Below are 16,227 nucleotides of genomic sequence, written 5' to 3' on the forward strand. Positions count from 1 at the left end.
TATCTGCACACAAACCATTCAAATATCTCTGATTTGTGAAAATATGCATATACATCAATAAATGATAAACCCAAAGGTTACTTTTACATACCGACGATGCTTTCAAAGACCTGAACGTCAGGATGATGTCAGATGAAAAGGCATGAGCTTTCCCTCGGCTCTGATATGGAGAACTGTCTAGGTGCCTACTGATGATGTCATCCACTAGAGACACAGATCACATGACTTAAATGACTACTATACAAAACCACCAGCAGGGGGTGCTAAATGACAAAATAAAAATAACTGACTAACAAGGCAGCACACTCCCCGCCTGGTATCCCTAGATACCACAATTTAACACCTTCATGGTTCACCTCTGAATGAGGAAGTCACTCGTTCCTAGTCCTCAGAGGAGAGCAGCAGGACCACTTCAGCTACAGGCCTGAGAAACAGCTTTGTTCCATCCCGTCTGTTGATCTTCACCTCAACCTTACGGACTCTTCCGTCCTTGCTGGGAAATACCTGAGTTATGACTCCTAAAGGCCAGTCATTTCTCTTGGACTGACAATCCCTCATGAGCACCACAGATCCTGGTGAGATGTTTGGCCTACTGGACATCCATTTCCTTCGTGACTGCAGGGTAGACAAGTATTGTTTGCGCCATCTGTCCCAGAAGGTACTGGCGAGGCTTTGCACTTGCCGCCACTGTCGCTTGTACAGGTCCTTGCTGACGAACTCACCTGGAGGAATGGGATGAGGGCCGCTTTTCTGTGTGAGCAGTGTGGCCGGAGTGAGGATGAATGGATCTTCTGCATCTGTAGACACGGGCACTAGAGGTCTATTGTTCACAATGGCCATCACCTCGGCCATAAAGGTGGTGAGCACCTCATGAGTGAGTCTAGAAGGCCCTGACTGGAGAAACATGGAGTCCAGGATTTTGCGTGTGATGCCGATCATTCTCTCCCATGCCCCTCCCATATGGGAGGAATGAGGCGGATTGAATGTCCCGGTACAGCCCTTTTCTGAGAGGTACCTCTTCACCGCATCTTCGTCAACATTGGAGGAGATTTCTAGATCCTTGCACGCTCCGATGAAATTCGTTCCCCGGTCAGAACGGATTTGCTTGACTGGCCCACGGACCGCCAGGAACCTTCTCAGGGCATTTATAAAACTTGAGCTGTCCATGGACTCTATGACCTCGAGATGGATGGCTCTGATGCTTAAACAGATAAATAAGACTGCCCATCTTTTACTTTCGGCATGGCCACCCCTCATACGGCGCGCCAAGATGGTCCAGGGTCCAAATACGTCAACACCAACATGCGTGAAAGGCAGTTCCATGCTGAGTCTATCAGGAGGTAAGTCAGCCATTTTCTGGACTTCACATGTCCCCCGAAGCTTACGGCAGGTGATGCACTTGAAGATGAAACTGCTTACACACCTTTTAGCACCCACAATCCAGTAGCCAGCTGAGTGGACAGTGCCCTCAGTAAAGTGGCGTCCTTGATGTTGTGATTCCACATGGTAATGTTGCACAAGGAGGGTTGCAACATGATGCCGTCCAGGAATTATTAGGGGCCTTTTCTCTTCATGTCCCAACTGTGATTCCTGTATACATCCTCCGACTCTCAATAAGCCATCCTCGCCAATGAATGGATCTAGCATCCTCAGAGGACTGGGATATCTCTTTGGGTCCTGATGCATTCCATTTCTTCAGCATAAGTTTCCTGCTGCACAGATCGGATGATGACGTTCTTGCTCTGACTGAGTTCCTCCACTGTGTATGGTGTCTCGCAATGATGCCATCCCTTGCAGCTCCTTGTAGACTCTTCTGAGGTCTTCTTGAAGAGGCATGCAATATGTCTGAGACAAGATATGGCATGATTAAGAGCCCTCCAGGTAGAAAAGCGCTCAAAGCACTGAGATCCAAGTCGGCTATCATGGGTGGTGGAAGTGAGCGCTGTCACTTGTGTGCAAATTTCTTTATCTTGTTCTGGGTCCACTAGTTCAAAGACGGCTGTCTTGAGAGAAGTTTTGTCCGGCTGAGATAAGAACGCAGGCCCGGTAAACCAGGTGGTGTCTTTCAGACGGGCTGCAGGGATGGACCTTGTGGCATGGTCTGCAAGGTTGTGTTCAGTGGACACATAATGCCATTGTTGTGGCTGTGTGCTCCTCCAGATCCTCTGGATCTGATTGTTGACATAAACGTAGAATCTCCGCTTTTCATTGTAAATGTAGCCCAGAACTAGCTTGCTGTCTATATAGAAGGTGACTGCCTCACACTAAATGTCAATCTCAGAGGTAATGAGCTCCGCCATGTCCACAGCCATCACCGCAGCGCACAACTCTAACCGAGGTATGGTTTGTTCTGGACGTGGAGCTAATCTTGCCTTGCCTAATACAAAACCTGTGTGGCAGTTCCCTTCTGCATCTGAGATCTTTAGATAGGCAACTGCAGCTATTGCCTTATCTGAAGCATCCGCAAAGACACAGAGTTATTTGTGCTGGGCCTCTGTTGGAGACACATTTGTATATGAACTTGGGATCTTCAGGTGCTGAAGCTCTTTTAAGGATTCTCTCCACTTTTCCCATAGTTCTTCTTTGTCTGGAGGTAATGGAGCATCCCAATCACTCGTCTCCATTGAGAGTTCTCGAAGTAAGGCCTTGCCTTGTATAGTGACAGGTGCAACGAATCCCAACGGGTCATACAAGCTGTTCACTGTTGATAATACTCCCCGGCGAGTGAAAGGCTTCCTTTCTTCTGCCACCTGGAATAGGAAAGTGTCTGTCTTCAAGTCCCAGCAGAGTCCAAGGCTGCGCTGTATGGGTAGGGAGTCGACACCAAGATCTAGATCTTTAAGGTCATTGGCGTGATCCTAAGTGGGGAATGCCTCCATGACCTCTCTGCTGTTTGAGGCTATTTTATGTAGCCTGAGGTTGGAGCAAGCCAGCATGTTCTGCGTTCTTTTGAGCAAGTCGATAGCAGCACCTGTTGTGGGCAGGGACTTAAGTCCATCATCAACATAAAAGTCTCTTTCAACGAACGGCCTTGCATCCTTGCCAAACTCTCTCTCCCCTTCTTCAGCGGCTCGTCTGAGACAGTGAATGGCGACTGCTGGCGATGGACTATTCCCGAAGACATGCACTTTCATGCGATACTCCGTGATTTTTACTCTGTGATTTTCCAAGTTGTTGTCTCCATACCAAAGAAATCTCAGGAAATTTCTGTCTTCCGGCCTGATGACAAAACAGTGAAACATCTGTTGTATGTCCACTGGGATGGCAATGGAGTCCTTACAAAAGCGGATAAGTACCCCAAGAAGACTGTTGTTGAGGTCCGGGCCAGTCAGGAGGACCTGATTCAGTGAGACTCCCTTACCACTTTTCCTTTACAACGTAGCGATTAGGGCATGGTTCAAAGACAGAGTGGCGACCATTTTCCAGAGTGTTGGTATAGTAGGTGCTCACAGTGGCCGGTTTGTGAATATTTCCTAGACAGACGTTGCCAACAATTACCCATCCCAAGTCCAGTTTTTGAGCACAGGGGGAGTCATGTGGCCCATTTATCTGTTTCCGTACTTTGTGGATCCTTATGATGTCTCTGCCAAGCAGGATCATGATAGGAGCCTGAGGGTCAAGCTCTGGGATCTTTTGCGCCAGAGGTTTCAGATGTGCCTGATGCAGTGCTGCTTCCGGTGTGGGAATTTCAGAGCGATTATTCTGAATCGCGTTACACTCAATCAGTGTTGGTAGAGAGAGGATAACTTGCCCGTCCATGGATTCCACCTGAAAGCCATGTGCTCTTCTGCCGGCTGTCTCTACTACACCAGCACACGTCTTGAGGGAGTAAGGAGAGTTGTGGCCTTTGATGTTGAAGAGGTCAAAGAACTCAGACCTTACTAACGAACGATTACTCTGATCGTCCAATATCGCATATAACCGGATTGCCTTTTCCTGCTGGCCAGCTGGGTAGACTTTCACAATCTTTGAGCACGATTTTTCAGTGAGGTCTCCCCCACAGACCTGTGTACAGCTTGAGGAAACAGTAGCTTCTTCAATATTGTTCCCTTCCTCCCCGCCATGCTCACATGCAGGGGTTTGGGCCTCTGAGGACCAAGGAGCAGGTCCAGGATGCAGGGCTGAGGTGTGACTCTCGCTTCCACATTCAGCACACTTTATGCTGCTATCACAACTCTTGGCTAGGTGTGCTGATGACGCACAGCATTTGTAGCAGATCCTATGTTGCTTTAAAAAGGCTTTCCTATTCTCGATGGACTTGATGGACATTTTTGGAGAGGGTGCGGTTTGTTGTGTAGGGGGCATTGCTTAGCAGGATCCACTTTAATCTTGCGTGTTGTGTCAGCCCAAGAGGAGGTGTAAGTAGACACTTCAGTCTTGTGGACTGAAATTGGAGGCCTCTGACTACTGTACTTAGGAGCTGACTTTCCTATCACTGGAGGGTCAGTACTGCCTGGAATGAGGAAGAAGCTAGGATCATTTCGCATCTTGGCTTGCTGGCAAATGAAATCCACGAAGTAGGCAAACGGTGGGAAAGGAACATTGTACTCTTCCTTGAACTTAGAACCGTGCGAGAGCCATCTCTCCTGCAAATTGTAAGGCAGCTTCTGCACAATAGGGTTGATACCACGGGCTGTGTCTAAGTAGGTGAGTCCCGGCAGGTCCCCATCAGATTTAGCGGCTTCAAGCTCCATTAACAAGTCACCTAGCTCTCTTAACTTCCTGTGGTCCTTGTTAGAGATCTTAGGGAAGCTATCCACTCTCTTGAACAGCGAATTCTCAATGACCTCTGACGACCCATAACACTTGTCAAGTCTGTCCCAACTCATTTTGAGCCCTCTCTGTGGGTGGTGGACATGTACAGCTCTTATCCTTCTCACATGTTCAGCTAGCCACTTCACCAAGAGGTCCATCTCTTCACTGTCTGTAAGGTTTAGACCTCTTATGGCATTCAGGAATGATGCTTTCCAAGCCCTGTAACTCTCAGGACGATCACTGAACTGCAGAAGCCCTGAGGACACAAGTTCACGTGTTGCAAAAAACCTGACATGCTCTGACTGTCAGCAGGATTAGCCTGTTGAGCCTCTGCATACTGGTGAGCTTGAGGATGATTTCTGTCATTAAATACCTCTGTGTGACTCATGCGATCCATGGTTCTCCTTGAACTCCACACTTTCTGGGGCTTTCTACCTGAAGGGTGTGACGTGTGAGCGTCAGTGTGCCATACCTGACTTCCAACCAATGAAATATGCTCCTGAGGATGACGGTCATGACTGGTTTTATCATCCTGAATGTGACACTGCACAGTAGCTTTGGGTACACGCTGTACAACAGTGGCTGGTTGACTAACACTGTCAGTAGAGACGCCTTCTAATGCAGGTGTTGACTGATTAGTAGCATGCTTTGCCTGCTCTTCCACATACTCTTTTGTGCGCTCTGCTGGATCATGGGTTTGGAGATCAAGTCTGGAGCTGAGGTCCTCATTTTGCTCTTCCATGGCTGCCTCTAATGCTTCAGCTTTAGCTACCGCAGCTGCAGCTCTTTTCTCCAGTTGAGAGCATCAAGTGATACCTCTAAACGTGTCTTCTCTACCTTTAAAGATGCCTCTAAACGTGCTTGTTCCATTTTGATTTGGCTTTCCTTTTCTGCAAATGCTGCCTCTGTTTTAGCAGCTTGGGCTTCAGCATGGGCTGCGGCTGCGGCTGCACTGGCGGAGGAGCCATGTGATCGTTTGAATGAAGATGAACATGAGGCATGAGACCTTGTCCGTAATGACTGAGATCCTGATGATTTTTGGTCTGACATTTTGGAAAGAGAATTGCGTTCGTATTCAGTGTGTCATGGCACTTCGTTGTCCTGTTCATCGCAGTTCAGTCCGCCAGAAAACATCGTTTTACTGTCCTGTCCTCTTCACACGCCTTGCATGAATTGACAGGCAGATAAACTCCATCCCCAATTACTACACAGACAAAGATGTTCCAAGTTGACCTTCTTTAATGTAGCAACTGGCAGTAGGGTAAAACTGACAGAAAGAAAAACATGTAGTCAAAAAGTGTCCAAATTCCCATTATGGTAAGTACAAGGTAAGTATTAAGTATACAACAAATGATACAAAATAATACGCAAGTTATACAAATAAGTTCCAAATGTATCATAAAGATAGGCTATTGGTAAGCATGATGTTGCTACATACAATGTATCTCGTGCACATTTTCTCACTACAAGCTAGCCAGAACATGTGGCCGACATGAATACACCATCTGAATTGTATCTGCACACAAACCATTCAAATATCTCCGATTTGTGAAAATATGCATATACATCAATAAATGATAAACCCAAAGGTTACTTTTACATACCGACGATGCTTTCAAAGACCTGAATGTCAGGATGATGTCAGATGAAAAGGCATGAGCTTTCCCTCGGCTCTGACATGGAGAACTGTCTAGATGCCTACTGATGATGTCATCAACTAGAGACACAGATCACATGACTTAAATGACTACTATACAAAACCACCAGCAGGGGGTGCTAAATGACAAAATAAAAATAACTGACTAACCAGGCAGCACAGGGATGCAGCATTCCAATCCCCCTCACATAATGGCAGAATTGTGGATTTGGTCCAGTTTATTGAGTAGTCCGATATCTTGGAGAATTGGTTAATGAGCTTAATGGATTCTTGCAATGAGTTTGATGTGGTCTGGAGGTACAGTAATACGACATTTCCATAAAGACTTATCTTGTGATGGTTGTTGGAGACATGGATGCCTTTGATGTTGTCATTTTGGCGGATTGCAGCTGCAACAGGTTCAATGAATATGGCGAAGAGTGATGGTGAGAGTGGGCATCCTTGTCTTCTTCCCCTGTGTAAGGTGAATGTCTTAAGGGGAAGCCTTGTTTCAACGATGGCGGAGGTGAAGGATGCAGCCGTAACGGAGACGGAGGAGATGTTGTCATCGCTGTCTCCCGGCGGAGGCATCTCTTCTTCTTCCTCCACTACCAAGGGAGGAGCCGGCAGGGGAAGCGCTGCGACAGGGCAGAGGAGCTGTCATCACAGCGGAGCTCGATCTCAGGAGAACGCTGACGCTGATAGCATTTGAAATGAGCCCAATGCTGCTGGCATCTCACCATGGAAAGAGCCCTGCAGCTGCTGCAATCCGACGAGACGGCGTCAGTGGCATGTTCCGGGCCGAGGCACTCAAAACATGCCTCATGTGGATCTGTCGTCACGATCAATCTGGCAGTCTGGGCAGTATTTAGCGATGTTGGTCTCAGCCGATGCCATCCTAGGCAAACTTGTACGTCAGGCGCTGAAGAAAAAGTGGATGCTGAATGAGGGGCCGCTTGCCATTTATACCGCGAGGCCCCATAGGGGGTGTATAGGCGCATCCTGATTGGCTGAGCACATGCATGCAAATTTTCAGTGCGCTGAGGCGACTAGATGAGTGGCTAAGCCAATAGAGCCCTGTTAGAGGGCGAAGCCTGTGTGAAATAGAACTTCCTACCAGCATATGAACAAGGCAGAAGAGACTTTTCAAATGAATGTGGGCATTGAACTAAATTACGACACAATGGTAAAGTAACTTCGACAAAAATTAAGTCTGACGGGATGTTCACTGTGATGGATTACCTAGCTCAAGCAAGTTTCAGGTCTCTGCAAGTTGATTTTCGTACCGTACTGAAATAAATGGGAACAAAAGGCAGCCTGGAAGGTAGGAAAAATGCAGTCAAACATCTAAACAAGTACGCTTTGGAAATGGTCGCCAGTAATGTAACGACAATAAGGACAGAATAAATATAACACACAGGTGTGCTCAGGCCGGTTTTTCAAATAAATGACATCTTTTCTCATAATTCTGAGAAAAGATCTCATAATTCTGACATAATTATCTCAGAATGTATAGTACCTCTGCATATAGCTCATCTTCCTCATTGGTTCCCTGCTCTGAGTCTGATGAGCCATCAGACAATATGAGTTCTGTTCCATTTACAAACTGTATTATTAGCCACAACCATTCAAGATGCATAAAATAATGTGACAGTCAAAATGCCTTTTTTTATTCAAACAAATTTCAAAATTGTATTGCAATATACTTTTCATTTAAAATCCCTGGTCTCATTCCAGATCAAACATGGACCCTCAAATAGTCTTATCAGAGAGGACTGGTCTCTGCTGTTCAGTGACACAGGAATCAACAGATAAAAGAAGTAAACTTAAGGTCAGCAGGAGTCCAGCCAGTGTCAACGCCAACGCACAGAACAAGAAAACATCCACAGGCTTCCAAACCCTACTCATGCCTATGCCCAATGATTACTACCCACCGTCCACAATGCCAGTAGAATAATCTAGAATCATGTTTTTGATGGAAAATACCCCATGAGTGATGTTATTACATGCAGATCAACATCTAGCTCTCTGAAACAAAGTATTATGTGATTGATGATGGTCTTCATTGCTTCATTGCTGTGCCTGATTCATTTTGGCTTTGATTCTGTAAAAACCTGAAGGTCTGTTGACTGAAATGTAATTTTCTCCACATAGAGATGTTGTAGCAAGAATACCAGCATGCTTGAGAAATTATTTTTCAAATTTCAGCAAATCTAGCAAGACCACTAAGGTCAATATCAGCAATTTTAGCAAGTGATGAGGACGGTACATGATGAAGGTTGTTGCAGTGAAACATTATATCTGCTCTTCTTGGAATTATTCAAGAGTCCCTTTCCTCCTTTTATCTGATTTTTGTTTTTCCATTTCACTTGTCTTCAATGTCTTGTCTCCTGGCTGAATAACAGTTATGGGTTTATTTGAAATAGAATGTTTCCTGTAAAATGTGGAAAAGCACAGCATTCTTTCTTAATAGTTAGCAGTATTAAAGGTGTTATCTGTATCATTTTCAAACATCAATATGTCATTGTCAAATTAATTGTCATATAATTGTAATATTTTTTTAACACCACTCCTGAATAGGGAAATAAAATCCTATTGGAATGTCATTTTACATGTTGAATATGGACACACATGCAAACATCTTTTGTATTACGACTTTTATTTATTTTTGTATCAACATATTAAAGTTAGCTAACATTAAGTTAGAGCACTTTTTCTCAATGGACAAAGTCAGAGTTAATTTTCCTGTTTCGATCAGGTAAATAACTAAATACTTGGTAATTTACAGCATTTTTTTTGTTTTTGTTTACAAATTGTAATATTTGCAAAATATTATGTACTATATATGATCAAAATCTAAAATTTCCTATTTTTGTCATGTAAAATACCCCATAAAAAAAAAAGACAAAAGATCATTTATAAAGCCTCTGTAAATTCTCTACAGTAGTAGAGATTCTGGGATACATTACTGCCTTTAAAGGAAGAATTGAATTAGAAAAACCATTATTGAATTAAATGAATAAATAGAATATGCAAAGAACTAAAATGTCACTGCAGGTTTTACAGACTATTTGTATGTTGCTGTGGTCAGGAAGGAACCTCCACTATATCAGCAGTGGATGACATTTAATAACAGCTCAATATTGGCCTAACCTTAGTATAGTATGCAAGCCACATAGATAGAGTGAGTCAGACAGAGAGACAGCCACCCACACACCAAAGTAAACTGAACCAGAACCACCCAGATGTTGGTGGTTTTTCCTATTTACAAAAGTCCTTGATATATAATTAACCACGTCCATTGTCTGTGATCACATTACATTTTCATCCAGACTACAACTGGTTTCTCTACACTAGACAAAAAGGCAGTTGGTATTTTTACATTGGGCTAATAGTTTTTGATTGTTTCTTTTATCTGCTGAAGAAAATCACAATCACTTCAAAGGTTTAGTCAGGGGTTAGGTGAGGATTTAACCCTCAAAACAGGTTATTAGGCTGCATGAAATGGTAGTGTGTGTCTCCAGTGAAGTACAGATGTCGGTGCGCAGACTCCTCTTTCTCCTGGTTGTCCTCCTACTCCTGGAAGGTGAGTAGATCAGTTTCCATTTGACCGATATAAGAAGAGTTAGTTTGTGTTCATATGGGAACAGAAAATCCTTTCAGCCCCTTCCAGCCCCAGTATAGTAACTAGTATGATCTAAAAAGGAAAGCAATCAGATTATTTGTGGTCCCTGTTCACTCAGCCTTGGAATTAGAAGTTATATGAGGAAATTATGAATGAGACATAATGAGACCGTATAGAGCCACAGATTAGCATGGGTGGAAGTAATGAATTACATTTGCTGCCTGTAACTTACATTACTGTAATCAAAGAGCGTTTTTGTGCACTTGAACTTTTTCAGCATTTGTTGAAGTCAGTCATTTCACTTTTACTGAAGTATGTTTTGACTGAAGTTTTGCACTTTGCTACATTTTAAATCCCATCCGTTACAGAGGACACAGTTTGTAAGCTGGTGACTGAATGGTGTTGATTCATGCTTTACTGGATTTATTTTTTAGGATAAGTTTTTTTTTTTCCAATTAAAATAATCTTATCTAATCATCATTTTTGCATTGCATGGGCAAGATCACATGTAACAACATTTTCCTATTTACAAAAGTATAACTTTCAGTCCGAGTTCATTTGGAGTGAACCTTATATGTTTACTCACACAGATTTTTTACACCAGTAATTTTACTTTTGCTTAAATAGGATTTCAGCAAAGCAGCACTGTTCTACTTGTTCTTTCCACTCTTGGAGATTGGTATCTGAAGAGGTTTATAACAAAAACTTTTTTAAACCCTAAGTGACTCAATTTTGATTTAAATTTTGTTGCCTGCATCAGTGGATCAACTCAGGGACTAGCACATTGGAAACAAGAACATCTAAAGTCTACACTAAAAGCTACATTTGAGTAGCAGCACTATTTCTGCACTCTGAATGGTTTAACAGGTTTTCTTGTTACTTTGCAGAGGCTCGCCCCCAGCTGGATGGTAAGCTCTTCACTTGGCATTACAGTTGCCTCTTTTCTTTTTCTCTCACCTGCCGTCCTCTTTATATCCTTGTTCCTTTTCCTCGAACTTTCTGCCACATGAGCTGATAATTAAATGAATTTTTTTAGTGTTGCAATTAAAATTGCCAATAGGAAGCCATACCTATATTGACTGAATACTGTGGTAGTAGGCAGCATGCTAATGGAAATTATTTTACCCCTTGTACCCTGATTATTACCTCTGCCAAGGACGTAATGTTTGTGTGTTTGTCCGTCCGTCTTTTAGCAGGATATCTAAAAAAGTTGGGCACGAATTTGCACAAAACTTGGTATGAAGGTTGGTTATGGGCCAAGGAAGAACTGATTAACTTTTCATGTCGACTGGCCAAAAGGGGGTGTGGTGGTGGGTGTGGCATATCACCAAAAGGAGCATAACTGCCTTACGGGGTGTTATCAGACATGGCAGGGGTCTGTGCTCTACTGAGCACATTTTCTAGTTTTCACCGTTGATAAGGAATCGCGTGACCTCAACAGCAGAAGTGGCTCTTCTTTGTATTTTTTTTTTTTTATGAAGGCCGGCATTCAGTGCATGCATGTAATCTGCAAACAGCAAAGAAGCACATGGATTTTACAGAGGTAATATACAAAGTTTATTAAAAATCTTTTAAAAAGTCCATCGACTTTTCTAAGGTTTTATTCAATGTTTTCAATCAAACGTTCATACAGTATATCGAACAGTCCAGCAAGAGTAGGCTATATTGTTATGGTGATAATGAATTTGAGAATGCCAAATGGCTCTAATCAATTAACGTTAGCTAACTTACTTTAGTCTTGTTGTTGCAGGTCCTGTAATATGTATTGATTAATAGCTACTGTAATAGATAGTGTTTTTTACCAGCCAAATCTTTTTACATTATATGTGGTAAAGATTTCCTCCAAGGTTTTGCTCTGGTTGCACTTGGAATCAAGATGTGAGTAAATACATAACTAATTTCAGTAGTTTCCTGTAGCTAGTTAATCTGTCCACTACCACAACATTCAACCGGTATAGGTATTGTGTTGTTTTGTTATAGTACTTGGCATTTTATTGTCTCTGAAGTAAGCATTGCCATTTTGCATCCCTAACTACATTGAACAGAATTCCAACAGGGGGATACAAAATGTCTGCAACAAAAAGGTCACAGGTGGCAAATGGGACACCCAATGAATGCAACGGTTTAGGCAAACAAAATAGTGCAGTGAAAGCCACTGCCATTTTGAACCCAGTAACATACCAGACAGTACCAGACACACACACACACACTTTCCAGTTTCCAATGTTTTAGCGCAAACGTAACTCATGAAAAGGCAAATGAGATTAAATTTAAAAATTGAAAATTAAATATATCAGAGTATGTGTGTTGGATCTGGCTAATGGTGTCCAGAAATGGTCACCAGTATGTTACATGCACATGAAGAAACCACACCACAGTTCCAGTTTGGTCTCCAGGGTCCCATATGCCTCAAGCACACTGGCACTGTGGTGTGACTTGTATTTGCATTGTGTCTTTGCATTGTGCATGAATTGAGTTCAAACCTTAAAGCAAAATATACATTGCTGTTTTCCCTGTCAGTGTGTGGCCAGCCATTTCTCACCTTTAGGATAGTTGGTGGAGACAAAGCTTGTGAAAAGAACTGGTGCTGGCAGGTCAGTCTGCACAGTGACGAAGGCCATTACTGTGGTGGCTCCCTCATCAACAAAGAATGGGTGCTGACCGCCGCACACTGCTTCCGTCCATCTTCGTGAGTCAGCTCAACTTACACTCAGTGTTTATTGAATCGTAACCATTAACCATCTAATTAAATACAAATTACATTCTAATTACTATGATGCCATGTTATTACTAAGTACTTTCATGGTATTTCAGTAGTGTAGTTTGCTTAATTTACTGTATGTTCTACTTGTTAGTTATCCATGATTTATAGTGATTACTGTGACGATACAATAACACAATACAATCACAATGCAAAATACTGGAATAATAATAATAATAATAATAACACTGTTTGGTTATTTGCTTTTTTGACTTGAGAATGAGGCTTTTTAGCCTTCATAACTGAAATGTGTTGCGGTCCCTGTCGTTTGCTGATAGCACTGTCCTCCATTGCTGAGAAGTTGAAAATACCATTTGGGAGGGGTGTCTTGAAACTCTTAAAAGTGGGGAGTTTTTGTTCCAAAACAGAGTTCAGACCAGAAGCTGATTTTTGAAAGTCAGAAATCTCAGCAGCTGGTCAAGTAATTGATGAGTCACTGGTATTGTCAACCCATGGATATATTGAAACCTTACTTATTGTATCTTTAACTGGTGTCATTCTGTGTGATGTATACCACAGGCGTCTACGAATTCTCAGACACATCTACCTGGGTCGTCAGCGTCAGCATGGCAGCAACCCTAATGAGGTGATGAGGAACGTCACAGAGATCATCTGTCACCCCGACTTTGATAACTTAACGGACAGCAATCGCGACAATGATATCTGTCTTCTGAAACTGTCTGAGCCGGTCAACTTCAGTGAATACATCTGTCCAGTCTGCCTGGCAGCAGCCAACAGCACTTTCTACAACGGTACTCTGGTGTGGGTGACCGGCTGGGGTGAGAGGTTACAAAACTGTACGTAACAACGACTTGCAGTTTGACACAAAAATGAAGGAAGTAATAACTGGTTGTTATTTTATGGGGTTACAGCAAGTTAACCCTATACTAAGGCTTATCATAGGCGGATTATGAGACAAAGGGCCCCTGGGCACAGACACCTACTAAAATCTAAATCTACAAAATCTACTGTATGGCCACACAGTAGCTGCATGGTGTAGGACTCAGTGGGCCCTATTCTGACAGATCAGGAGTGGAAAACAACATTTTGGGGTCTTCATAAACCATGACTTTACATTACAAGGCCTTTGGACAATAATGCAGAGCTTTACTGCTAAAGCGCTATAGATAAACTGAGGGGAACACTCACTGTGACAGTGCCATGGTGACACCTTCAAAACAGATGTTTAGGTTATTATAGGGGGAATGTTGGGGCCTTGGTGTTGATATAAATGACTAAACCCTTTGACTGCAGGGGAGTAAATGTAAAGTTAGTGACAGCATCATCATGTGTCAGGCTCTGGCTTAGGGGCCCCCCTGAGCTCTTGGGCCCCTGGGCCTGTGCCCAGTTGGCCCGTTCAGTAATCCATCCATGAGGCTGATGAACCTTTCTGAGCTCTGGGGCAACTTGCCAACTCCTTCCATTTGTCCTTCCGTTCATTCCTTCATTCCTTTGTTCGTTTGTTCCTTTCTTCCATTGTTAGTTCCTTTATATGTTCCATGCCTTTGTTCTTTCCTTCCATTTATTTGTTCCTTTGTTCGTTCCTCCCCTTGTTCATTCCTCTATTCATTCCTTTGCTCGTTCCTTCATTCCCTTCTTTTTTCCTCCTGTTGTTTGTTCATTTGTTCCTTTGGTCGTTCCTCTGTTCCTCTGTCCATTGGTTTGTTCATTCCTTCATTCTTTTGTTCCCCCTGTTGTTTGTTCCTTTGTTCATTGCTTCGTTCCTTTGCACATTCGTGCAAAGGAACAAAGCCACCAGTGTTCTCTCCAGTAGAATTGGCTGTTCCAGAGTCTCATGTTACAACAAGCAAATAGTAAACATGTTGTCCCCCACCAGTGATGTAGTTCCACCCTTGGGTCAGTCAGTGATTGCTGAGTATACTTGAAATATGAGTGAAATTGTATAAGCATTTTCGTATGGGACAATGAAAGGACAGATTGACCATATATTTCTGTTGCCTACTCTCCTCAGAATTAGGCTTACAAGTTATATCTTGAAATGTAGTAACTGTAATTGTCCTGTTTTTACTCAATACAGTACAAAATATAAGAACTACAATATGCAATAAATACAATCTGCACATTACACAATGTACACTACAATACAATTTATAATACAATATACAATATAACATACAACACCAGGAGCGTGAGTGTTATGAATAATATAAATGATAAATGATAAGTGATATATTGTATTGCACAGTAGGTAAGAGGTAATTTGATATAAGTAGTCAACACTGACGGCACAGTGGTAGTGCAGTGATGAGTGCAATAACAGTGCAACAGTCCAACAACTGTACAATAACTACAGTGTCTTGTGGTTAGAGGTTTGCCCAAAAATTCTCCATTGACTCTCACTTCAACACTTCAACCCAGTCTGATGTCTCCAAGTGTGTAGCGTGTGTAGACTATTATGTTACCTATGATAACTTTAACTGTATTGAGTCCCCATTCATTGCCCCCCACATTGTATGATAACTTTAACTGTATGACCTGCTTTACCACTGAGTCCCCATTCATTTTTAATGCCGCCCCCTAGCGGCACAAAGTCAACGTTACAGTGTGAATAACGAACGAACGAACGAACGGACGGACGGACGGACGGACGGACGGAGACCCATCCATAGTCCCCCCTTTGGTGGGGGACAATGATGGTTTTGTTGGAGCTTGGAAAGGCAAACTCCAACACTAATAGCAATTTTTACCACAAAAAAAGATATCACATAGAGCTTTAAAAGCATTACTAGAAAACTAGCATAGGCCTATTGTAGTGCCAGTTAAGAGAACAATATCTGGTTTTAGACAACTGTACAACTGTCTGTGTGTCTCCACAGCTGCACCCATCCAAAACAATCTCCAAAAGGTGGAGCTTCCCATCATCGGCAACAGACAGTGTATCTGTCAGAATAATTACGTCACCATCACCGACAACATGATGTGTGCTGGTCTGTCGGATGGGACAAAGGATTCCTGTGAGGTCATATTGCTCTTTATTTTCAACCTTCTCAATATCATCAGTATCCTGCACAAACCTTTTATCTCCAAAACCTAGTCTGGAATTGATTGAAAAAAAGAGAGTAAATTAATTGATTTTCCCATTGATAACCATCCATTTTTGGATGAAATTGGCAATATACCTTGGTGTTCCCTCATGAGCTAATGGTTCCATTTCACTTATTTCACAATAAGTTATGGTCTCAGTAGCTAACTTCACTTCTTTGAATGTGTCTCCTTATGGTGATTTTCAAAATAATTGCGCAACTAAGACGATATGTATATAATACATTGTTGTTTCGAGTTGTTTACAGAGTGATTGGCAGGTCACCTATCCAGTGATCGACAGCTTGCCCATGCATCACCAATTATGGGCCAATAGTAAGCAGCACTGTGGCTCTGCAGACAATCCAAACTTCACCTTTTGCCTCACTTTGGCTGTGCCAGCTCCAA

The 16,227-nt window shown here is 42.7% G+C and overlaps 1 protein-coding gene across 1 annotated transcript; it reads left to right on the forward strand.

The window, feature by feature from the left end:
* Positions 1 to 6,908: 6,908 nt before the first annotated feature.
* On the forward strand, positions 6,909 to 15,752 carry LOC139648531 (tryptase-like; the record flags this gene model as incomplete). The annotated part of the gene is made up of 4 exons (XM_071524694.1): positions 6,909 to 7,039; positions 12,565 to 12,705; positions 13,297 to 13,574; positions 15,615 to 15,752. Coding segments are annotated over exons 1-4 (688 nt in total), but the record flags the coding sequence as incomplete, so codon positions are not given.
* Between the last annotated feature and the right edge of the window lie 475 nt (positions 15,753 to 16,227).

Source organism: Centroberyx affinis, unplaced genomic scaffold, assembly GCF_046629955.1.
Source record: "Centroberyx affinis isolate AG114_WGS23_722 - 3 ecotype Tasmania unplaced genomic scaffold, CSIRO-AGI_Caff_v1 ptg000107l_1, whole genome shotgun sequence".
Lineage (NCBI taxonomy): Eukaryota > Metazoa > Chordata > Actinopteri > Beryciformes > Berycidae > Centroberyx > Centroberyx affinis.